The following is a 23,615-nucleotide window of genomic DNA, read 5'->3' as shown; positions in this document are numbered from 1 at the left end:
GGATATTCCAAGGGTGCCCCCAGGTGCAATTATATAATTATAAAAAAATCTAAATAGAAGATCTGTTTACAAACAAAATAGATCCCTTTCTACCAGTAGAGCAGGGGAGGCCACATGAAGGAAACAAGGTCGAAAGGGGGTCACGGTCGGAAAAAAAGATTGAGAAACACTGCTCTAGCCCAGTGGCCAAGCTCTTGCTTTGCATGCAGAAGAACTCAGGTTCAGTCCCCTGCATCTCCAGGTGGCTTTGAGAAAGAAAGAAACAACTATCTGACTTTTAGAAGACATCTGAAGGCAGCCCTCTTTAGGGAAGTTTTTAATGTTTTATGTTTTATTACTTTATTTTTTATTATTAATATTAATATCCTTTTGGGAGCCGCCCAGAGTGGCTGGGGAAACCCAGCCAGATGAGCAGGGTATAAATAAATTATTGTTATTGTTATTGTTAGTCCTGGCTGGAGAGCCATTGCTGGTCAGCGTCATGCAGACATCACTGTGCAACATGGACTAGCTATGGTATGACTCTGTAGAAGGCAGCTTCCTATGTTCCTGAACAACTTGTAATGCCAAAGACATGACTGCATTCAGTGTTTTGGGTCACAAATTGTGAAGGACCATTGTTATCCCTCCTTAGATCATTGAGGAGCAACGCCACCCATAACTCAGCCCATTAGTCCTGTGTTCGGTTTCTAGCACGCCCAAGTCAGGTTGAGCAAGAACTCCTGTCTGACATCCTGGAGGACTGCTGCCAGTCAGTGTAGATAGCACTGAGGTAGACCCATCAAGGGCACAGCCTCATGCATACAGACAGGAGCACACTGGGGGGGGGGGTCTACATGCAGATGGGAGGGGATGGTTCATGCTCTACGTCAATAATGCATCTCAGTCCTCACCAGAGAGGGTTTGAAACATAGATATGCTCTTCCTGAGAAACAGTGCATATTGGTGAGCGAGACACATTATGTGGCATGACTTGAAAGTTGCTCTTATTAGGATATGTTTATTCCCAACACTATCCTATGCGCTAAGTCCAAACTCAAAGCACTGATATGCACATACATTATGCACCCAAAGTCACAGCCCATCTCAAGTACTTGCAGGCAGACAGCGTGATGAATATTGAATCATAACTCTCAATTTTGTGTGGCTCTCCTTATAGTAGAGCCCGGCATCTGAGCATTTGTGCAAGCCAAAATTTCTTGCATAAGATTTCACTGTTGAAAAAACCATTCCCAGTAATCCCATTTCAACCTGGTCTGAATCCCAGTGCAGCATGGTTCTGGGAGAATTACCTTTCTCTGTGCCTCAGTTTCCTGGCTTTGAAATGGGAACAACCGGGACTTAGGCGGTATTGAGCCACATGTATTGCCTGCCTCTGGACTCGGTGACAGAGTGGGCTAGACATCTAAAGAAAAAACGGACGACTTCTCCTCTTCCTACAAATAAACATTCGGAAGAGGCTTTAAAGCTCTCCCCTACCATTGATTGGGAACCTATGCGTAATTCCGCTTACCTGCTCCAGGATGGCCAGAAATAATATACTCCAGGAATACGATCAGCGTTATGCTTTTATGCTGCATGACTCCGCCTAGGAAATCCATCTTCTCCGGAGGCGCGAGGGTAATAATAATAATAATAATAATAATGGTGATATTTCTACAAGCTTGGTGCCCACATGACCTTTCTTTTCGGGGCGGGGGCAGAGCAGACAAAACAAAAACACTTTCCTTCAGGGCAGCGATGACTGCGGGCTCCTCGTGCTTCTCTTTCCCTGAAGGGGTGGGTGGGAACCCGCCGCGCGTGTCTCTGTGTATCTTTCCTTTCTCTCTTCCCTTCGGATCTAAGGCGTGCTTCCCAGCTCCGCGGCCGCTTCGCCTCCCCCGGCGCGTCCACCTCAGCCGCCCATCGCCTCCCAGTGGATTCAATCAGAGCGCTGGCTGGCTGCTTCGAGATAGAGCCCCTTCGCCCCCTCCCAACTTCGCCCCCCCCCCCGGAGACGAGGTGCAATTCACACGTCTGGCACAGCAAGCCGAGCGGAGCAAGCCTCCTCCTCCTCCTCCTCCTCGCCCGTCGACCTTTCGCAGGGTCAAGGCGGCGACGCGGCTCGGAGGGCGAAAGTTCCCTCGGAGTTCGCTCAACTTTCGATTTCACTTCGGACCTTCCCTTGGCCGCCCGAATGTTTCCATTCGGCTCTCCTCCTCGCGCCGGACTGACTCGCGCTTTGGCGCTCCTCTAACGCGAGTGCAACCGAGGGCAAAGCCGCCTTTGTTTTGCCACCCTCTCACCCCCCCAACCACCCCCTCCTCGGTCGCCCAAGCACGGCCTTCTCCCCCACCCCTTGGGACTATCGCTGGTGTCACAGAGGCGATCCTATGTATTCCACCGTCTTGAAAAGAAAATGGATTATTATTATTAGTAGTATTGTTACTACTATTCAGGGCAGCGCTGGGCTTGGGTGGCTTTTGTGGGGATTGGTGAATAGCCCCTTCCTTCACTTTCAGGTGTCTTGGATCAGTGCCTTCTATAAAATTTAAAAATAAATAAATGACGATGAGCTAATTTTTTGGGAGGCGAGGCTTCTTTGCGCCGTGCTGCTCGCGTCTCTCCAACCCCGCGGCGATCGCCTCTGCCGGCCACCTCGGTCCCCTCTAGCCCCGTCTGGCTGCAAAAGGGATTATTCTGACATGTGATCCTCTTCCTGTCCTTTGATACGTGTGCGTGTCTGTGTTTTGCATCTCACTTGCGCACTCCTTCGGCTGCTTGCGCCGCTCTCCAGACGCACGTGTCCGCGTTTGCTCGCTCGCAGAGCCTCTCCTTTCCCCCACTTCGCAAGAGCCCGTCAAGCCTCCAGCTCCGACGCTGCTCCTGTCCTGGGCCTTTAAAACCAAATGCCGGCGGGGAAAGCGCTCCTTCCTCCGTCGCTCCCCCCTTCGCACCGGCCAGGCTCGGGGTCGATTCGTGTCTCCGCAGCGCCCCCCTCAGGCATAACGGCCAACAGCAGCAGGCGCCGTCTGCGCATAGCACCGAGGCGGGCAGGCGACAGAGGCAAAGTGGTCCAGGAGGAGAAGGGTTTAACAAATTGCTGCTGTGATCGGACATGTGCTGTCCTGCTTAGTGGCTTCGACCACTAAGGATGGATGCTGATTAACGAGCAGCGTTAATAACCTGCCAGAGCCTGTCTGGGAGGAGAAGCAGAAGTTGGATTTAAGCAGGGAAAAGTAAGATTGAAATTTTGCAGCTGGTTGGAAACTAAGCAATGCTTTGGCTGACTGGTTGCAGTGCAGGCCGGGGTTTCTCCACCCCCCTGGGGTTTACAGGCTCATGCAAAGTTATTTTGCCGCCAGAGACAAAACAGTATATCACTTCCCTGCTCCAAGTCAAGGTGTGTCCTTCCCAAGGCCAGCCAAGGTGGGTTGTTTTTTTTTTTTTGTTTTTTTTTTTTGTATGTTTGCATCTGAGACAGAATATCCCACAAGTGTCTTTGCAAGTAAAATACATAACCATTAGCTGCCCTTTCACGATATTGAAACTCAGCCCAGCCCTTTACAACTTTGTATTCAGTCTTCCGCGTTTTCTCCTTGCAAAGTTCCAGAAGGAGAGCCAGGACAGTCTCTTACAGCAAAAAGACTAGAGGGGTCCTCAGCCACTTTTGCGTATGGAGACATATTTGAAAATGTAAAAAACTGTTGTGGGCATTGCCAAATACCCACATCATGTTGTTGTTGTTTAGTCGTTTAGTTGTGTCCGACTCTTCGTGACCCCATGGACCAGAGCACAGCAGGCACTCCTGTCTTCCACTGCTTTTTAAGCTGCTGTCTAGGTTTGTCATTGCTTTCCTCCCAGGTGTCTTTTAATTTCGTGACTGCTGTCACCATCTGCAGTGATCATGGAGCCCAAGAAAGTAAAATCTCTCACTGCCTCCATTTCTTCCCCTTCTATTTGCCAGGAGGTGATGGGCCCAGTGGCCATGATCTTCGTTTTTTTGATGTTGAGCTTCAGACGATATTTTGTGCCCTCCTCTTTCACCCTCATTAAAAGGTTCTTTAATTCCTCCTCACTTTCTTCCCTCAAGGTTGTGTCATCTGCATATCTGAGATTGTTGATATTTCTTCCACCCAGCGAATCTGCAGATTAGGTGGGGTTTGAACCCTAGTTTCTGTATCTTCCCAAGCAGTCTGTTTATTGGGTCACATTACGATTTCCACAACTCTCTGTTCTTAGCCCCTGAGTGTCTGTATCACCAGAACTGATTGCTGTCTACTGGAGCCATAAAGTGGATTTTCTAATCTCTTTCTGCAGTAGTTCGGACTGACTGCATGAGTGGGACATATTCAGAGGCAAAATTTCCACCAGCCATTCCTTTCTTTCCTTTCTTCATTCCTTTCTTCCAACCAGATTTCCAGGCCTGCAGCCCTCTGATAACAGGCTTATTGTCCCCACCCTCAGCAAATGTGCCTTTGACTTAATTCCCTGATCTGCAAAAATATTTCATTCTTTTCTTTCTCTTCCCCAAGGCATTTGTGGGCCATGCGTGTAAGACCTAAGATAGTAAGAAGCACTTCACTTCTGCTTTGGTTCATCAGAGTTCTCCCCCCCTCCACCCACCCCATTATGCATGTTTTAATCACTGGGGCTGGTGGGGGTGAATTAGGAAGGTGTGCTCTTACTGTGTAAAAGGCATATTATTCCAGCATGTACCCAGAAGTGTGAGAGATCTGTACTAAAATATGATGGTCTGGAAGTGCCTGATAAGAATAAGTTAAATAATCAGCAATTTGACACCCCAAATTGACTGACTGCGGCAGCCAAATGAAGCCAGGCACGTATTGAGATCCTCTTCAGAGTCCCTCCCCCTCCTCATGATCAGAGAAGCAAGGGCCTTGCCGTGGGACAGGGGCTTCTCAAAGGTGGCCCCAACATTATAGAAATCTCTCCTGAGGAGAGTTCACATTGCTCCTTCAAATGCCTGGAAAGGGGTGCCTTGTTTTAGAGCGATTTGGAGCTTTTGTCATTATGTTATGCTACTGCTGTATGGCTCCCATGATTCTTTGTAGACTTACATGTTGGTGTCAGTTTTACAGGACATTTTGTTGCTGTGGTTTTAAAAAAATATATATGTATGTTTCATCACCTTATTGTGAATTTTACCTGTTGTAAAGCTCTGCTAGTGATTACTGGAACCCAAAGGGGGTATACAGATGATTTAATAACTAGTGGAGCCCACCCTGTGGAACGCCCTCCCATAAAATGTCAAGGAGATAAATAACTATACAACTTTTAGAAGACACCTGAAGTTTTTAATGTCTGATGTTTTGTTATGCTTTTATATTTGTTGGAAGTCACCCAGTCAGATGGGCAGGGTACTATTACTACTACTACTACTACTACTACTACTACTACTACTAATAATAATATCATCAGATAGGGGAGTCTCAAAGGTGATCTACATTAAGGCCCACAAATGAAAACACGCAAATATGAAGATTTGATTTTTTTTTTGTCAGATTGTAGAATCTTTTAAACTTGACACACAATGCTGTGTCTTTCAATTGGTTCAAAACTTTGAAAACCCACCAGGCCCCTCAGAGTAGTGAGTGTGTGTGTGTGTGTGTGTGTGTGTGTGTGTGCAAAGTACATAAGCTTGCCGAATGTGGTTCAAAGTAACAGGCCCAAAAGCATGCGCAAAGAATGGCCAGAGAATAATCAGTAGGCCTGTGAATTATTCTTTAGGAGGAGGAGGCAGGAGAAGCCAATAGGATTGTGGAGACTGAATAGGTGTGTCTGACAGGCATGGTGTCTTTTCTCCAGAGAACTGGAGGTGCACATACAAAAGCCAGTGAGCAGCTTGCTTTCATCAGGGGTCACCTCAAAGTTGCTGAAGATCCCCCAGGACTCTCCAAAGAGAGCCTGTATCTTCTGTCTTGCCCCTCAGGCAATAGCTCTCTGTGAATGATCTTCTTGCTCTAATTGCAACCCCTCACAAGCCATGTCCAGCCTGAAAGAAATTTGTGGCGGGCTTCCCTTGAACCCTCTTCCGGAGAACAGGGGCCGAAAGAGTGGAATCCCTCATGCTCCTGTGAGGACTCCCAACCTGGAGTCTCATGAAGAAAAGGTAAGAACATTTGCACTGGATCTCTTTGCGTGCCCACACCAGTTTAAACCCACCAGAACTTCAGTCTTTGCTGGTCTGCGGCATCCCAGTTCCCCAAAGGCACAGGAATAAAAATATTCACTGTCAGAAACTGGTTATAGAGACACATGTTGCCTAGACAAAAGAGGAGACCATAAGCAATCATCATGGACCTTCTGTTGTTCCTCAGTGAAGCAAATAAAGAGTGAAGTACATTTGTCTGCTTAGTCAAACATGCCTCTCCATAAGTAGAGCCCAGTCCTAAATAATGCTTGTGCATGTTCTAGGGGAACATTTTCTAGTAAGTGTGCTCCGCTTTGTAAACTTAAAGGAATGGATACACTTGCCCTTTAACATAAGAATGTAAGAATACACTGTATTTATGTATACAGAGATATGTGTTCCTGTAAGGCCACTTGTTACTTTCCAGATGTTGGACTCCAATGCACATCAGCCCCAGACAGAATGACCAATGGCCATGGATACTGACCAAATCTGTATTTATACTGAAATTGTTTTTGAGATTTTAAAATAATTTTATCACTTGTTTTCAGTTCTAGGCTCCTTTTGGAGGAAAAGCAGAATATAAATTAATTAAATAAATAAATAATAGAATAAACAAAGTGAATTGTTGTCTACAGGGTTATAGGTTCTCAATTTTCAACAAAAACAGTCTGTGCAGGAGACTGACTTGGTTTTTCAAGCCTTTAAAAAGAAACTGCTATGATGATATGGTGGTGAGGGACATTTGGGGAAAATCGATTGGCCTGGCATATTCAAACTGAGACGCATCCTTGAGTGAGTTGGGTTAATGATTTGTTCTTTGGTTGGGCAACCAAAAAATAAATAATTGTTTAACTAAGCAGTAACTGAGTTGCCTGTTGGGTTCTTAAGTATTGTTACATGCCCACCGCTTCCCCAACCAGTGAGAAATTCCCAGGAGAGTGCTTCCAGGATTGTTTTACTCTGAATCAGAGAGGACTTGTGGCATCTTTGCACAGGGTGAGCCTTTTAAAAGAGGCCCCGTGGAACATGTGTACTCTGTATCCACGGGGCCTCTTTTAAAGGATTCACCCTGTATTATTGTATTAGGCTGAGAGGCAGTAGCTGGCTCAAAAGTCTTGGAACATAATATATTTGTGAGTCGCTTTCTCCAAACGTATCTTTTCAATGAAACAGGCTTATATTCCTAGATAGCATCATCCTGCAAAGTGGGTCTGACCTCATGGGTTTGTATCCATTAGTGTGTCCCTTGCATTGACAGAGGGCAATTAGGACCAACGGAGGCTTTTATGAGGGAAATAGCCAGTTGGATCAGACCAATAGATCATAACTAGCATTCTGTTCTCGTGGAGGCCAGCTAGAAGCCTGTGGGAAACCCGCAAGCAGGATCTGAGCACCAGAGCAGTCTCTCTTCCTGTGGTTTCCAAACACTGGTATTCAGAGGCCTACTGCCTCCGACTAGATCAGAGATAATCCACACAAGACAGAGGTACAGTGGGTGGAAAGGCTCTCTGTCCAGAGAGGGGTTGAGCTGACTTTAGATGGTTTTGCACCAAGTTTGCATTGTCACGACCCCTGTGCAGCAATCCAGGCACAGAGTCAGAGGCTGCAGAGGCACACGCTAAGGAGCCAGATCAGATTAAAAGCCCTGAACTGACTGCTGGAGAGCAGGAGATGACCACACCTGAGGCCGCTGGACAGCAGCCTCCAGAAGAGTCTCCTAGAGCGACCACCAGGGCCTATAGGGCCAGAGCCTGGACCATCACAGGCTCCTTCCCCTGAGAAACCAGATGCCTCCCATCACACATCATTGGTTCAACGGTGCAGGGAGCACACCAGGAGAGAAACTAGGGAACAGGGCAAGAGTGCCTGTCTTGAGGCCAGAGAACTGGCCCTTTAAGACTCTGAAGTTGTCTACAAGGCAGTAGAGTCTGGAAGAGGGAGTCTGGACACAGAAGCTTAAAAGGCTTTAGTCTGCTCCCAACTTTTGTGGGAGCAAGTTGCTCACTGGGAGCTGTCTGTGGTCCTGCAACAGCCTGTTCGTCTTGCTACTTTCTTTATAGGATCTGGCATCAGACCACTTTCCCTATGCCATTTTATAAACTTCTATCCTGTTGGCTCTTTGGGCTCATCCACTTTTGCTTGCCCTGCTACTGTCCCCCAGGAAAACCCAATCTTTACTGCTGAATCAGAGCAAACATCAATTGGGTTTTCTCCAGAATGTTGTTTGCTCTGATTTAGCACTAAAGAGTGGGTTTTCTGGGGGGAAAGCAGTGAGGCAAAGACAAAACTGCTCAAAGCCATGCTTTCTAGGCATGGGACAGTGGAAATGTAGACAAGCCATTACTTTCCTTTTCTCTAAACTAAAAAAACCTAAATGCTGTAATCTTTCCTCATAGGGCAGTTGCTCCATCCCAAGACCAGCACTTGGAGAACAAGTTTGCAATTAATATAAATTATTATTGTTTACTGTGACTATTAATAATATCAGCCACGATAATATAATTCATTGGGATAGTAGTAGCAGTATTAGAAGTAGAATCGGCAGTGTAACCGTAATGTGTTCCAAAGCTGAGGGAACAATGCCAGTTAATATAAGCTGAGGATCAGGCCTGTGTATCTGCAGCACTTTATTTTCGATTTATATTTGCAGTATTAACTCGAAACTGTTCTCATGTTTTGTTTTCATGCATCTCTGTTTCTGGCAATAATATAAAGCCTTTATGAGAGCTTTAGCCATGTGCTTCGGGGTCCTTCGGAAGAGCTATGTGGCTCTTTCCACCATCTCATCTTTAATCTCCTTGGATAAACCAAACCATATCTGCAAGGCTCTTTCCATATATGGTTCCTGACTTCTCTTTCTTCCAAGCCCCTTTGTTGCTCGGGACTTGAAGCCGCAACATCCTCTGTCTCCTCCTTTTCCCTGCCCAGAGGCAGAAGACTCTGTGCTTTACTGTTACCAATCCTAAGAAAGACAGTGTCTTCCTTTGGCAAATTACAGAAGGGTTGCTGTGTTGGCCTGATGCAGCAAAAACAACATTTTTTTGTTAAATGTATTACTCTGCTATCCTACAATGCCATAGGACCCTCTGCTGCATTTCCTTTGTCTGCCATACATAGATAGCCTGCATCTCTTCATTGTGCCCCTGTTAAAGAGTAAACTTGCCTTACATAAGAACTTAGGAAATGGCCTTATTCGGAGCCAGACCATGGCTCCATCTAGGGCAGTATCATTTACTCCAGTGGCCCTCACACTCCCCCACCCCCTTGAACCACATGAAAATGGTTGAGCATCTTGGTGGACCACTTGATGGGTTCTCTGCCTGTTGTAGCAATTATAATGCATTGTGCTAGGTCAGGGGTCAGCAAACTTTTTCAGTAGGGGGCCGGTCCACTGCCCCTCAGAACTTGTGGGGGCAGGGCTGTATGGGGGGGGGAATGAATGAATTCCTATGCCCCACAAATAACCCAGAGATGCATTTAAAATAAAAGGACACATTCTACCCATGTAAAAACACGCTGATTCCACGGGCTGGATTTAGAAGGCAATTGTGCCGGACCTGGCCCCCGGGCCTTAGTTTGCCTACCCATGTGCTAGGTGCTGTATGGTTTTTAACAGTATTTTTTAATGGGCTTCTTTTATTTCCTACACAGTGTGTTTCATTGCATTGTTATTTGAATTCCTTAGCATTCAAATTGTAATACAGTGTAAGAAATAAAATCAATATGAATGTTGAATATACCATCTCCCACCTTCAAATCCAGACAGGCTGCCTGAATGAAGTGGTCCGTGGACCACAGTTTGGGAACCTCTGGTCTACACTGACTTAGCAGTGGCTCTCTGAGGTTTCAGGCAGCATGTCCTCCATCCCAGCCCTACCTGGAGATGCCGGGGATTCAACCTGGAACCTTCTGCATGCAAAGCATGTGCTCTGTTATTGAGCAGTGGTCCACCCCCCCCCCAAAGGATATGCTTTGAAACATTTCCACACAGGAGACGGCAGTGAGGAGAGGTGCTGCTGTGGACCTGGCCTCCTGGCAGCAGTGCCACTACTGCAAACCAGAGTGATGCAGTTGTAGAGCAGGGCAGCAGCAAGGTTGAGGCAGTTTGGGCACACTCAATTGGCACACTGGTGCACTTGTGCCAGTCTGATGACACTGCCACTATTCTGTCCCAGTACTAGACGGTGGCACCGCTGCTAGGAGATCAGATCCATCCCTCCCTATTGGTCACTCCTGTTTGCACATGGAAAACTGGGGCAGCACTGAATTAACTTGTTTGGATACACAAAGCAGATACTTATTTGTACAATTTTCAGCCTGTCAAAATTCAACACCTTGCCAGCTTTCCAGACTGTTGCTTTAGCATCTAATATTCCACCTGCCAGCTGATGTCTCTTCAGTGTGTGGCTTCACCTGCCAATTCAACAAAGACATTTGCCCAACAAATAGCCCATCGTTATCCAATTACTTTTGTTAGTAGAACACAAACACATTTCATCTTCTTTGTGCTAGCCTCTTAAGTAGAGTCCATCTAGAACTGCCAGTTGCAGACAAGAGTCTTTTGTCTCTAAAATGTAGCTGTCTGCAGTACTTGGTTGTGTAAATTAGGACAAATGGCCATGTTAGTTTGCACATGAAGGTCATTGTGCTGTAATAGTCAAGGGAAGGGAATCGGCAAATGCTAAAGTCTTCACCTGGAAAAGGGCACAGCATTGTCAATTTCAGATGACTAGATGTTAAGCCACAAACAACTAGGGAATTAGGTTCATTCAGTGTCTGAAATGCATCATAGTTTGTCAAAATAATGGATTTGGCTTTCTAAAGACTATTTATTCTACTGCTAGGCTGCTACCACTACTTGAGTAGTAGTTTAGAGCATTATGGAGAATAGGGCTGTCAGTGGCTACTGACCATTATGTGTAGCATCTCCTTGGTCAGAAGCAGTATTCCTCTGAACACCAGTTGCAGGGAATCACAAGTGGGAAGAGTGTTCTTGTGTGGGGGTCCTGGCATTTGGTTGGCCACAATATGAACAGGATGCTGAAATGAATGTGCCTTTGGCTTGGTCCAGCAAGGCTCTCCTTGTGTTCTCCTGACTTGGTACCAATGGGAACATCCCTCCCAGGAAAGATAGCAGTTCTGGAGGATCACTGATCTGGTTCAGGACCACTCCACCATCTCAGGAAATGTCGTGCCAAATTGGGAGACAATATCTCAAGAGGTGCCTGGAAACAAAGAGAGCTGATGGACAAGCCCATTTGCAAAATATATAGCAGATTGTGATTTGTGACCCATTCTTCCTAAAAACTGAGCCTAGAGCTGCAAACAGTATTTTTAAAATGCCGCTTGAATATTTAAGATGCTGCTCAAGCTGAGCTTGAATCTTCTCAGCATGGAGACACTGGGCTAGCTCATCATATTTTTGAATAGTCTGAAGGCATCGCCATCTGTGGAGCTTCCTTTCCATATGGGAGCAATAGCTTTCTGGCAGCAGCATTGTCACTGATTAGGAGTGGGAGGCAAGGCAGCGGTGAGGTCAGGGCTGTGCAAATACGCTGGCAGAGCCAATTCAATGTGCCTGTAGAGCCCTGATCTCACCACTGCTTCCTGGCCTCGTATACCATGCAAGCCAAAGGCTAAAGTCAGCTCCCTTCTCTGCTGTCTGCTTATTTGATTTCACAAAGAAGAGCAGATAGCTATACCCTTAAGCAGTTTCATGGTGGAAGCAACAAAATTTCTACAAACCGAAGTTTGGATATAGAAGGGTCTGCTTTATGGTTTTAGTTTTTTTACTCCACCCAGGTGGGCTGGGGCTCCCACACATTTAATAGCATGCTCAATTTACAAAGCAGGGAGTGAACTTGAGAAGTGAACAAACATTTCCTTGTTTCATATCCCATATGGTGGTTTGTTGTGTGTTTTTTTAAAAAAAGAGTTAATGACAATGACATGAGGAGGACCCTACTGAGGAGGATAGGAAAGATTTTATCTGATTTGCCTGCTGGAGGAACAACTATCCTTTGAAGTATTGTCGGGGTTCCTGCTGGCATATTTTACTTATTTAAAATATTCAGACTTGGCTCCTTCCCTGGAGATTGAGGTGAAGGTAACAAACAGCTCGTTTTGATGAACCATACTGTATATGGTTCTCAGAAAATATTAAAACTGCAACAACTGCAGAAATGTCCAAAGCAAGAAAAGGCTTCAGTGAATCCCTTTCAGGGCATATGGCAGGTGCCACCCCAAAGTGGCAAGGTGGGGTTGAGTTGGAAGGGACCTTGGAGATCATCTACTCTGAATCCTGCTTCATTGCAGGATCTGCAACACAGAATGTGATTGCAGCATCCTTGGCAGATGGCTGTCAAATGAACAGCCTCCGGAGCTAGTCTATTCTACTGTCAATTAGCTCTTACTGTTAGGAAGTTTCTCTTAATGTTTAACTAAACTCGGCTCTCCTGCAATTTCCACTCATTTGTTCCAGTTCTGCCCTCTGGAAAAACAGAGAAGAGGTATGCTGCATCTTCTGTGTGACAGTCCTCAGATATTTGAAAACACTTTCTCTTCTCTAGGCTAATCTTATCATCTTGCAGCCGTTTCTCATAGAACTTGGTTCCAATCTCCTCCCTGTTTTGATTTCTCCTGATACAAAATCGCCCACCCAGCATTTGGCAATGCTAGCAAATTTGAGCACAGAAGTCTTCTGGTTTCTTTGGCACAGCACTGGGTGATCTTGGTCCATTAGATTAGCACACACTGAACCTTCTGTGCCATTTCAGTGCAACAATGGAGCTACAAACCTGACTTAGCAAAGTTCTGCTGTCAAACAGGCGCCAGGGGTGTCCTGCATCATGTTGTGCTTGGGTATAATGGTACAATGGAGTTCCTGGCATGTCTGTTATCTACAGCTGATTCTGCTTGCTGTTCCATCTCCTCTGGAGAACGAGTGCAGCCCACATCCTGTGCCAGGATAGCCTCTTGTTTATGCAAAGGTTAGGGTGGGAAGATCCCATTCAAAATGCTGTGCTACCTTGTTTGTTGGAGCCTCATACTTATTAACGGTCAGTGCCCTTGAATACATTTGCAGCATCTGGGCACATTTCCCGTTCAGGCTGATAAAAATGCATGTGTTTAATTAGCTGTGATAACCACCCACTTGGTCACTTTCTTCTGGCTTCCTTCTCTCTCTCTCTCTGTGCAGCTGGCTTTGAAGAACGCCTTGCGTTATTTCCCTTCCAACTTCCACGAAGTCCTGGCACCAGAATTTGCCAAGGAGCTGAGACTCTATGGGCATATCTACATGTACAGGTTCTGCCCCCGCATTGAGATGAGGTAAAGGCTTGAGGAGGGCTCTACGAGGAATGGCATGTTGGGAGTGAAAGCCATTTGTTTGTTTAGAGTTGTACCTAAATTCTGTCAGAGTGAGTTGATGTGGAGGCACAACCCATGAACCAAACTGAACAGACAGAAGGCCACTTGTCACCAAATAGGCAGGCTAGGGGAGACAATGCAAGCTAGGAAGCCGGCAGGCAGGCAGGCAGGTAAATTGGCCCATTGCTGAATCTGACAGTAGTTTGGTCTTTGTGCTAAAGGTGTTGCTCAGACCAAGGAAGTGGGCCAGAGTCTGTGACTTTAATCAGACTCCTGTTGGCTCTTTGTGTTGCTGGGCAATTGCTGGTTCTGTAGTTACAGTGTAGTACCTCTTTGTGGCCTACTTCACTGGGAGCAGCCAAGAGCAGCACAGCATAAAGCAGCGCCCTCTTCTTGGGAGCTAACTTTGTACCAGCAGCAAATGAGAAGATTCCACCCCCCCCATCTGCTCAATAAATTGTTCATCTCTAACTCAGCTAATAATATTAGACAAGCAGCGCTAATTCCAGTCCATTCATTGCTATAAAACTGAGCACCAGTATTTTAAAAACAAAATGAAAATGACTTCCTAACCTTGCAAAGGCTACAAACTTTCATTTTCATCCTGATATGTATTTGTCCATGGGGGTGAGTCCAGCTGCTAAAGCTATATAGACACATATCGTTCAAATGCAGGGTTTGAAATTGGTTGATGGATTTCTGATGAGCACAGCTGGCTGCCCTAATTCCCCCAGCTTAACTGAGTTTCCATATGCAGAGAGAGAAAGAGAGAGAGAGAGAGAGAGAATCCACATAAAATCCATATGCAAATAAGGGAGTTCTTATCTAGAAATGGGATCTGTTACAAGTATTAAGCACAACTATTGATATGCATCTTCCAGGTCTATGAATCTTGGAAATTACAGACATCATTTTGTACCTGATCAGTTTATGCTAGAGCTGTATTCTTCCCCTGTGAAAGAGGCTTCCATTTTTCTGCTTCATTTGCACAGCAGTTTAGAATTTATTTAGAATTTCAGTGGGTTTGGGGTTGAGTTTACCTCCTTGCTGTGAGGTGACCAAGGAAGGCATTTGTGTTTCGCTCTCCACTGATGGTTTCTCCAGTGCTCTGAATCCTCCCTGGCTGCCCATACTTCCTGATCTGAACTCCCCCATGAGGGGCTCATTGAGTCTTTAATTGGGCTTTAATTCAAGCGTGGGAAGCCAGAGAGGCTGGCAACTGACTGCCTGAGACTGATGCACTTGTTGGTTTTGTTTCTAAGGGAAGTCTTTTTTACTTATTTTTTTTAAAAAAAGATACACAACAACAACATGATTTGACACTAACTTCTTTAAAAGCAGCACCTTAGAAACCAACTAAGTTTGTTCTGGGTATAAGCTTTCGTGTGCATGCACACTTCTTCAGATACACATGAAAGCTTATAAGCACAAACCAGCACAAACTTAGTTGGTCTCTAAGGTGCTACTGGACAATTTATTTATTTATTTTGACTGTGTCAGACCAACACGGCTACCTACCTGATTCTTTAAAAGTAAAAAGACTTCACCTTTTTAAAAAATAGCACCAAACAGCAGTGAGACACACCTTCCTGCCTTTTTGTTAAAGCCCAGGCAAGTATGTAATGGGTTTTCAGGAAGGATGCCACCAGAAAGGCTGCAGAATGCAAATCTCTGGAGAGATAATGTGTAGAATGAAAGTAAGGACACTTACAAACTCGGTGTCCACCTTGAAAACACGGTAAGCAAAACAAAGACCTGTGCCCTGACCACAGGAATATCCCAGAAATTGTTGCAATTTATTTTCTCATTAACTGATGGACCATGGCTGGGGGGAAAAAGATGGAAGTAATTTTTGGCATAGCGTTAGCTTTTGTAGTGGGGGTGCGCTTTGCTAGGGACACTCAAAGTGCTTTGAATACGCAGAGAAATCTCTGAAAATATTGATCACTCTAGGGGGGGAAAAGAAGAAGAATGATGCCGTTTGATTCTACCCTCATATCAAACATTTTATTCTCATTTTGGTTTTTTATGATTTGCTTGTGATAAATCCAAGTATGCACTTGTAGAAGGTTGAAGATAATTATTTCATTTCCTCACTGGTGTATTTTAATTTCAGAGCTTACCCCATCCAGGAATATCCCTGCAAAACCATCCAAGCTGCTGCAATAATGCACATGATTATGAATAATCTTGACCCTGCAGTGGCACAGGTAATGAACATTCCTCGGTGGAAGGCTTAGTCTTGGAAAGCAAACTGATAGCAGTGACAATGCATTGATTTTTGTGAATTGACACACACCAGTTCTGCTTCGATTGTTCTGAAATGGAACAAAGGATGAAATGGGTTACATTTTTTTTTAATCAATGCATTGCCACTTTCCCCCATTAATTTTAATGAATCATAGTTGGAAGGACCCCCTAGAGTCATCTAAATCCAACCCCCTGCAATGTAGGAACCTCAACACACAGTCCCCCATCCAATTTGAGACCATACCGAACCCTGCTTACCCTTGCAAATGTGCTAGCTGTTTTATTGCTGCACCACCAGGAGAACAGTGGAGGTGCAAAATTAGCATGCCGCTCTGAGGTAGAGCATGTGATGCTTAAAAGCAAACAGGGCTGAGCTGACATTTCTCAGAAAATAATTTCCAGCCAATTTTTGACTTTCTTCTTTTGCTTTTTTGAGCTCTTCATAAAACAGTTGGAGATTTTAGTCCTCCTCTGAAGACTATTCGGCAAAATGGCTTCCTAAATTTTGCCATCCATGAATCTTCAGCACAGCTATGGATCCGGTTTGAATATTGTTTTTATTTTTAATATTGTTGAAGGAAGCCATGGACTTGGCCCCTACTCTTTCCAGCCTTCCCCTCTTAAAGTTTTGGTCAAGGTTATGTGAGAACTTGCTGTAAGAATCACTCAAAACAACTCCTTGTTTAAGCACCTTGTGGAAAAATATCACCTAATCTGCCACCAGGTATAGCGAATAGTTAAGCCAAGAGTGATTTGATGTTTGCTTAGTCAAAATAAGAATATGCTACCCTATGCTATGAAACTTGCCAAAAAGGATTTTATTGTGACTAAAACTATTAGAAATATTCATAGTTTGTTATATCTAACACAGCTTGTGTGACTGTTTTTAGAAAACATTTTCATAGCTTATGGAGCAATTTCCTGCAATCAGATGGTTGGTGTTCTTTCATTCCCATAAACAAAAATATGAATAATGTTGTAAGCACTATAAATATTTCAACAAAAACCACATTAATACGTAATTTTTATTTTTTTGTTTGGATGCCTCAAGGAATGGTAAAAAAACAGGCAGTTAAAATGCACGAAACAGTCATGTGACAATAAACTGAAGATAGTCCTTTCACCAGTATTTGAGTAAGATTCCACTCCCAGTCCAGGTAGCCTATGTCTGGGCCTTGGAAGAGTGTGCTATCTTTTCCTTCGCCTCAGGCAGCAAAATGTATTGAGCCAGCCCTGTCCCTCCACCAACATTCATTTCCACTGAAATGCAAGCTATATCAACACGCGGGTTCTGCTGCTTATTGTCTGGAGCTTAGACATGGGGAGGTGGATGACTTGACAGTTTGTCAGTCGGTGGAGGTTAGACATTCATCAGGTACCCTGCAGAGGCATCCTAAGAAGTGGCTGGTGCTAATAGAAGCCATTATCTCTTGGCGTTCCGGAGTTCATGCAGCACAGAGGATAATTGAATAGGCCACAGTCTAGAATGCCCCTGGTCAGATTTAAGCTCTGCTATGTGCTCATTAAGCAGTGTTTTGATTAAACTGGGTTTAATCATATTTGAGACTGAAATAAGGGACGCTGTTTTAAACATACTTTAAAATGTGCTCTTTGCAGTTTCCCCAGGAACTTGTAACTTATGGAGGGAATGGACAAGTCTTCAGCAACTGGGCACAGGTATGGTGTTGATACATTTGTTGCTTGCCTTGCTTGACCATGCTCTTAATCCATCACATCCATATTTTGCTTGGTGGAAGATGTGACTAAGTTGTTGGCTGTCATTGACAATGAATCCATGCAGTTGTTGGGGCTTTTGACTTTAAGAAATATCGAAATATCAATCCAGTGCTTGAATTATGGGGGCTTGGGGTGGGGTGACAGCTGTTTTACCTGTTGTGGCTGCTTTCTTTGCTGCTAATTATAGAAGGCTACAAGGTTTGTGGGACGCGGGTGGTGCTGTAGTCTAAACCACTGAGCCTCTTGGGCTTGCTGATCGGAAGGTCGGCGGTTTGAATCCCTGCAACGGGGTGAGCTCCCGTTGCTCAGTCCCAGCTCCTACCAACCTAGCAGTTCGAAAGCACGTCAAAGTGCAAGTAGATAAATAGGTACCACTCCGGCGGGAAGGTAAACAACATTTCTGTGTGCTGCTCTGGTTTCACTAGAAGCGGCTTAGTCATGCTGGCCACATGATCCGGAAAAAATGTCTGCGGACAAACGTCGGCTCCCTCGGCCAGTAAAGCGAGATGAGCACCACAACCCAAGAGTCGTTCGCGACTGGACTTAACTGTCAAGTGTCATTTACCTTTACCTTTTTACAAGGTTTGTGGGGGGTCATTATTCGGTTAAAATAACTTGACAGATTTTTTCATGAAAAGCATAAATCCAGGTTAAATGGGGGTGGGGGTAGATATGGGCTGGTATTTTTATGTCATTGTTTGGATGCTGCACACACCTTGCATAAACAAGAAACACGAATCTGGAAGCACCCTAAATATCATTTAGTCTGAATGTTTTCTGAGCAGATTTAGAGTGCTTTAGGTTCATCATTCGGGAATCACAAGAATCCCCTGCTCTCTCTGGGATCAGGACTCCCAGGTCCCTAGGCAGAGCTAAGCTCTTTCAGCTTTCTTTCCTGAAACAACCATGATATTCTGAAAAAGAGGGAAAGAACATGATTCTGCACTTCGCGTCTAGCAAGGTGACATTCAGAAAACACAACATTTGGAAACTTGCTATCTCTTCCTTTGCACCAGCAGCCATGTCCAGCGTCGATATGACTGTGATGTCTAACAAGAGTTTCACAGCGGAGCAAAACAATATGCCTTTGTCACTGGTTACTTAAGAATAGCAGTCGGATGAATGATTTTCTTTCACTGCGATAAGGACAGTTTGTTCTCAGTGTTTTGTTTCATGAAAAACGAGACCGTTTGTAAAGATGTTGTAGCAACGTTATTCCTGGAAGTGTTATTTCTGGTGCAGGGAGGAGAGGCAATTGAAAATGTGGCATGTGAAGGGGTGCTGAGCCGTAACCCGCTTAGTTCAGGGGAAGGGCCCGAGCTTAGTAGGTAGAGCACACCCCTTGCGTGCAAAAGGCCTCTGGTGCAATCTCCAGGGAGGACTAGGAAATATTCCCTGTCTGAAACCCTGGAATGCTGCTGCCAATCGCTGTAGACCAGGAACCCTAACCTGGTGTTCTGCAGAAGTCATTTGACTACAACTCCTAGCATCTGTCAATGGACAGGGATGGAGGGAGCTGTAGTCCAATGACATCTGGAAGGCACCAGGGCGTGGAAGGCTGGTGTTGACGATGCTGTGCTAGATGAACTGGCTCAGTATATGCCCAGGGCTCATGTCCCCCCCCCAACACTGCTCTCCACCCCACCCCCCTCTTTTTTATATATTGCTTGACATCAGCCTTGCCACGGACTAATGTAGGCCACCTTATTGTTGGGGGCAGGTAGGAGTTTTTCCACTTGACAGATTGCTACAAGGTAGGGGAAAACCAAATGGCTGGTACCAATCATCAAAACTTTGTAAAGTTAGGCACTGGGTAGGCCTTGTTTATGGGAGAGGAGGTTGTTGCCTCCGCCTGCCCCTCCTCATTAAGGGTATCCCATTAAAGGGATCTGGGGGTGTGGATCCTGTCCGAAGCCTGGGCATGGGCTAGGGCCATGCCACGACCCCATCGTGGGTGCCCCAATTTGATGTATATAATAGGGCTCCCCCTACCAGTGGTATACCCTTATGAGACTCCCTGCAGACAGGCAGTATCAGGATATAGTCTGGTTTCACCCAATGCCTAAGCCAAACCGCTCACATCTGTAACCAATAAAGTTGTGGCCTATTTTATCCCATTAACCTAAACATTCGTGTCCATGTGCTTATTATCTAAGGGAACTGCGGGGCCCGGGGCCTCACCAAGCAATGCTGAGCTAGATGGACTACTCAGTATAAGCCCAGGGCTCATGTTTTCCCCCCAAACACTGCTCTCCACCCCCCATGTGAATTACTTCTAGTTTCAGAACCCAACTGGAAGGGGGGAAATGGGTGGGGAGAAGCAGTTTCAGGGGAAAGGCATGTGTGTTTGTGTGTGATACATTACCTGGCTTTCCACTTGCCAATGTTGCACTTTAAGTCACTTTATAAGAATTGGCTAGTAACCCACCCAGTTAATCTAAAATAGTGGCCTGCCACCAACTTGCCTAGTTTGCCCTTTAAAAGCCTTAGAAACACAGATCAATATAAGAAGGAAGCTTAGCTTGCTCCTTTCTCCCATTCTACCTCCATCTTTCAGTTCTGGCTGGTGATGCACTATTTGTCTGAGATGACTGAAGATCAGACCTTGGTCATGTACAGTGGGCATCCCTTGGGACTCTTCCCCAGCCATCGCAACGCTCCTCGATTAGTCATAACCAACGGCATGGTAAATAGCTGCTGTCATCTTGTCCTCTCTTTGCTTACTATCATTTGTCACGACCCACAGTCTTTTTCTGGTATGCACTGTGCTTTGCCTCATTGATCAAAGGTTGGCCGTGTTTCGGTTCACGTACTGTTTGTTTCAGAAAGTGTGAATCAGATAGGGTCACCTTTAAATGCAAACTGAATCGAATTTGTCCTCCACCACTACATCCAATAACATCCTGTTGTTTTTCCTGCTGTCCTTTCCCTGTGGCCTTGGAAAAGAGAGACAGAGAGAGGAAAAGATCTGGGTGTTCTTGAATATTCTCCGACTTTCCAAATTACTATAGGGTCAAACTTTATTAGTTATAATTGGAGCATCTAAAACTAGATCTCATTGCTTGTTCAAATGGGTTCCCTCACACTTTCAGCATTAGTAAGGTTGTGTCGGGGAATGGCAGGACACTGATGAGTGTACACAGGGAAAAGAGGGGCTGGAGTCTGGCTCAGGAGAGGGGGCTAGTGATTTGTGGGGACCTGTACCAGCCAGAGGCGAGAGGCAGGGGAAGCTCCAGAGCTGGAGAATGGAGCTCAGAAGGGATTGGGGGATGAGGCAGGTCAGGCAAGTGAAGGGCTGGGTGTCTCCCCACCCTCTCCTGTACCACTGTCTCTTGGAACCAGGAGAGGACTGAAGAGGGAAGAGCAGAGGCAGTTTTCACACAGGCACATAAACTGGATGGATGGGTGTGGTGCCCCCTGTTGCTGCAACTGCTCCATAGAGCACAGACCAGGAACTAGCTGCCTGGATGCTAGACTGGTATGTGTGGGTGTTCAGAGCCGTAGGAACTTCTGTAAGTGTCCACTTTTGACAATACAGTTAACTATCTGCTGTGTGCATTCCTTTGGCTGGGGAGCACCCATAATAGGTTGGTTGTATTGTGCTGGCAAGGTGGTAGAATCACAGTGTTAATCAGAGACCTCTCTCTCTTTTCACCTTCCTCCCTGCCTCAGGACTTCTATTTTAATTCTTGTAATATTATGAACTGATGTCTACTTGCCCCTCTCCTCCCTTTTTCCTTCTGTGTCATGTCTTTTTGATTGCAGTTCTGATGACAGGAACTGGCTTGATTTTAGTTACCTGTATAAAGTTCTCTGGCTGCCTGGTCAGCTGAAAAGTGCTGTCAAAATGCTCTAAATAAGACACATTTCCTTGCTTTGTTTAGGTGATTCCTAACTATTCTTCCAGAGATGAATATGAGAAACTGTTTGCAATGGGGGTTACAATGTAAGTTATCCATTGTCCTAATTAATTTTCCCAATTAATTTCTGATGTCTGCTTTTTAGTTCTGAATTGGGAACTTTTTGTGGCAGGTGAAGGGATAGAACATTATATGTATACATGCAGAAATATAACCCAAAGGCTGAAACCATGCATTCACTTCCTTGGGGAAGTGGGGCTTATATTTGTGTAATTCAGTGGGGCTTATTTCTGAGTAATTTATAGAATCACACCATAGGAAGCTACATGAAGAAAAAGAGAAATATGGAGAAATGTGTCAAAAGGGTACCGTTACTTAGGAAATGTTGCACTACTAGACTAACAGAGTAATATAGGGGCAGAATATATAAAAATAAAACAACATCCATAGTTGACTGAAAAAACTGCCTTGCATTCACTCCTATTGACAGGTATGGACAGATGACAGCAGGTAGCTACTGCTACATTGGACCACAGGGAATAGTCCATGGAACTGTGGTAAGAACTGCTCACTATCACTGTTGGGCAGAATGTATCATTTGTAGAAAAAGGAAGCATCAGTTCTCTTCTGACTAAAGATCTATTTAGTATTTCTAACAAACGACAACAACAACAAATGCAGAGCTGACCCACTGCTCCATTCTCTGCTCTAAAGTGCTGAAGTGTAGGTGCATTCCGTCAAGACACAGTGATAACAGCAAGAACCTTTATTAAACTACTGAACTGGACAACAGGGGCAAAACAACTGTTTATATACATTTCTGAAGGCCTGGGCCACTCCCACTCCCAACGTGATTGGCTGTCTAAACTACCTAGCTGCGAATCATGAGTCAGAGTTTAAGGGCCAATGGCAGAGGCCCCAATCCTGAAATGTTCTGTGATTGGATATAATGTATCAAATCAGAACACAGGGGCTCAGCATCCTTAGTCCAGACTCAAGCTCAGGCAAACACAGACCACTGAATGCATAACAAGCCCCATGCGACACGTTGCTCATTGTAACGTATATAAGCCACCAACTCTCAAGCTGGGTGCTGCAAGGGAACTGCTTTGTGAAAAAAACCATTACCTGATATAGGCTTCTATAAGGCCCATTGGGGGCAGGCAATTCTGCCCTATCTCTGCATCAGGTGCATGAGAGTGGAATTTTTCCACCGCCACCAAAGCACTACTAATACAGCAGAACTGTCACCTTCCAAATGGGAGGGACAACCAGAGCAGTAGCTCACACAGAAGCGTAGGAGAAAATGAAATGTATTCTGTTTTAATTGCCTGTAATTGATCCTGAGTGGTTGGACTGAAGCCTCCTTTGCTTTGTTTCAGGCCTTTACATGCTCACTCTTGAGCATGTAAAGTTCTGTTGAGTAGATGAAATGAGAAGTGCAAATGATAAACAAATGGAGATACGATAGAAGTATTGCCATTGGTAAATGACACCATAGGGTACCATGCACAGTCACCACCCTTTTCTGCAATGTGCCTTAGCTAACAGTGCTCAATGCAGGCCGGCGCTACTTGGGAGTGGAGAATCTGGCTGGGAAAGTCTTTGTCACATCTGGCCTTGGAGGAATGAGTGGCGCTCAAGCCAAGGCTGCAGTCATTGCTGGCTGTGTGGGAATTATTGCTGAGGTAAGCCTTTATGTTTATTTGTATGCTTCTGCTTAGTTTTTTGAAAAAATCAACCTCCCCTGAAAAGGTCCATTCTCATGTGGCCGCTCCCTGTACTTCCCTCCCATTTGTGATTGTGTTAAGGCATTTTAATGAACAAGTGGGTTTTAAGAAGAGAGAGCTTACAAGGAAACTCTACCAAAAGTTAAGGTTTTAGTAGCTTAGAGAGGGGCAAATGTCTCAGGCTACAGTACTGTACCCACTTGCCTGGGAATAAACCCTATTGAACTTAATGGCGTTTACACTGAAGAGACAAGTTTAGGATTGCACTGTTAAACAATTCATCATTTTATCTAAAGGTTATGAACCCCTCAGGTGAAAACTGTCACAGAACATTAGGCCACAACCCCAAACTGATTTAAGTGTGCTTAAGCCCGTTGATTTTCAGTGGGGTTATGTGCATTTTATTCTCTTTTGGATTGTGGTCTTAAGTGAGCTGCGCACTAACTTAGCCACTCCAGCCCTAGACCTTGACTCACTGAAAAAAATGCTTCCATCCATTTAAACCAGCAGCTGGGCTTTAAAACAACAACAAAA

General features: G+C 45.1%; 2 protein-coding genes across 2 annotated transcripts in view; one reads left to right on the top strand and one right to left on the bottom strand.

Moving 5' to 3' along the window:
- Window positions 1-1,757, bottom strand: part of LOC309336705 (netrin-4-like) — a 54,762-nt gene extending 53,005 nt beyond the window's left edge. Inside the window, exon 1 of the mRNA XM_081852902.1 lies at window positions 1,514-1,757. Coding sequence (XP_081709028.1) covers window positions 1,514-1,601 — 88 coding nt within the window. The 5' untranslated portion in view covers window positions 1,602-1,757. The remainder of the gene's footprint in view (window positions 1-1,513) is intronic.
- Window positions 1,758-5,620: 3,863 nt separating this feature from the next.
- The window catches only part of UROC1 (urocanate hydratase 1), a 48,425-nt gene continuing 30,430 nt past the window's right edge, over window positions 5,621-23,615 (top strand). The window contains exons 1-8 of the mRNA XM_081852831.1: window positions 5,621-6,112; window positions 13,335-13,465; window positions 15,621-15,714; window positions 17,372-17,431; window positions 20,049-20,177; window positions 21,376-21,437; window positions 21,842-21,908; window positions 22,896-23,039. Of these exons, the coding sequence (XP_081708957.1) occupies window positions 5,987-6,112; window positions 13,335-13,465; window positions 15,621-15,714; window positions 17,372-17,431; window positions 20,049-20,177; window positions 21,376-21,437; window positions 21,842-21,908; window positions 22,896-23,039 (813 nt within the window). The 5' untranslated portion in view covers window positions 5,621-5,986. The remainder of the gene's footprint in view (window positions 6,113-13,334; window positions 13,466-15,620; window positions 15,715-17,371; window positions 17,432-20,048; window positions 20,178-21,375; window positions 21,438-21,841; window positions 21,909-22,895; window positions 23,040-23,615) is intronic.

This window comes from Podarcis erhardii (assembly GCF_964252035.2).
Source record: "Podarcis erhardii genome assembly, chromosome: 2".
NCBI lineage: Eukaryota > Metazoa > Chordata > Lepidosauria > Squamata > Lacertidae > Podarcis > Podarcis erhardii.
Note: the sequence above shows the minus strand (reverse complement) of the source record. Positions and strands in the feature narration are given on the sequence as shown.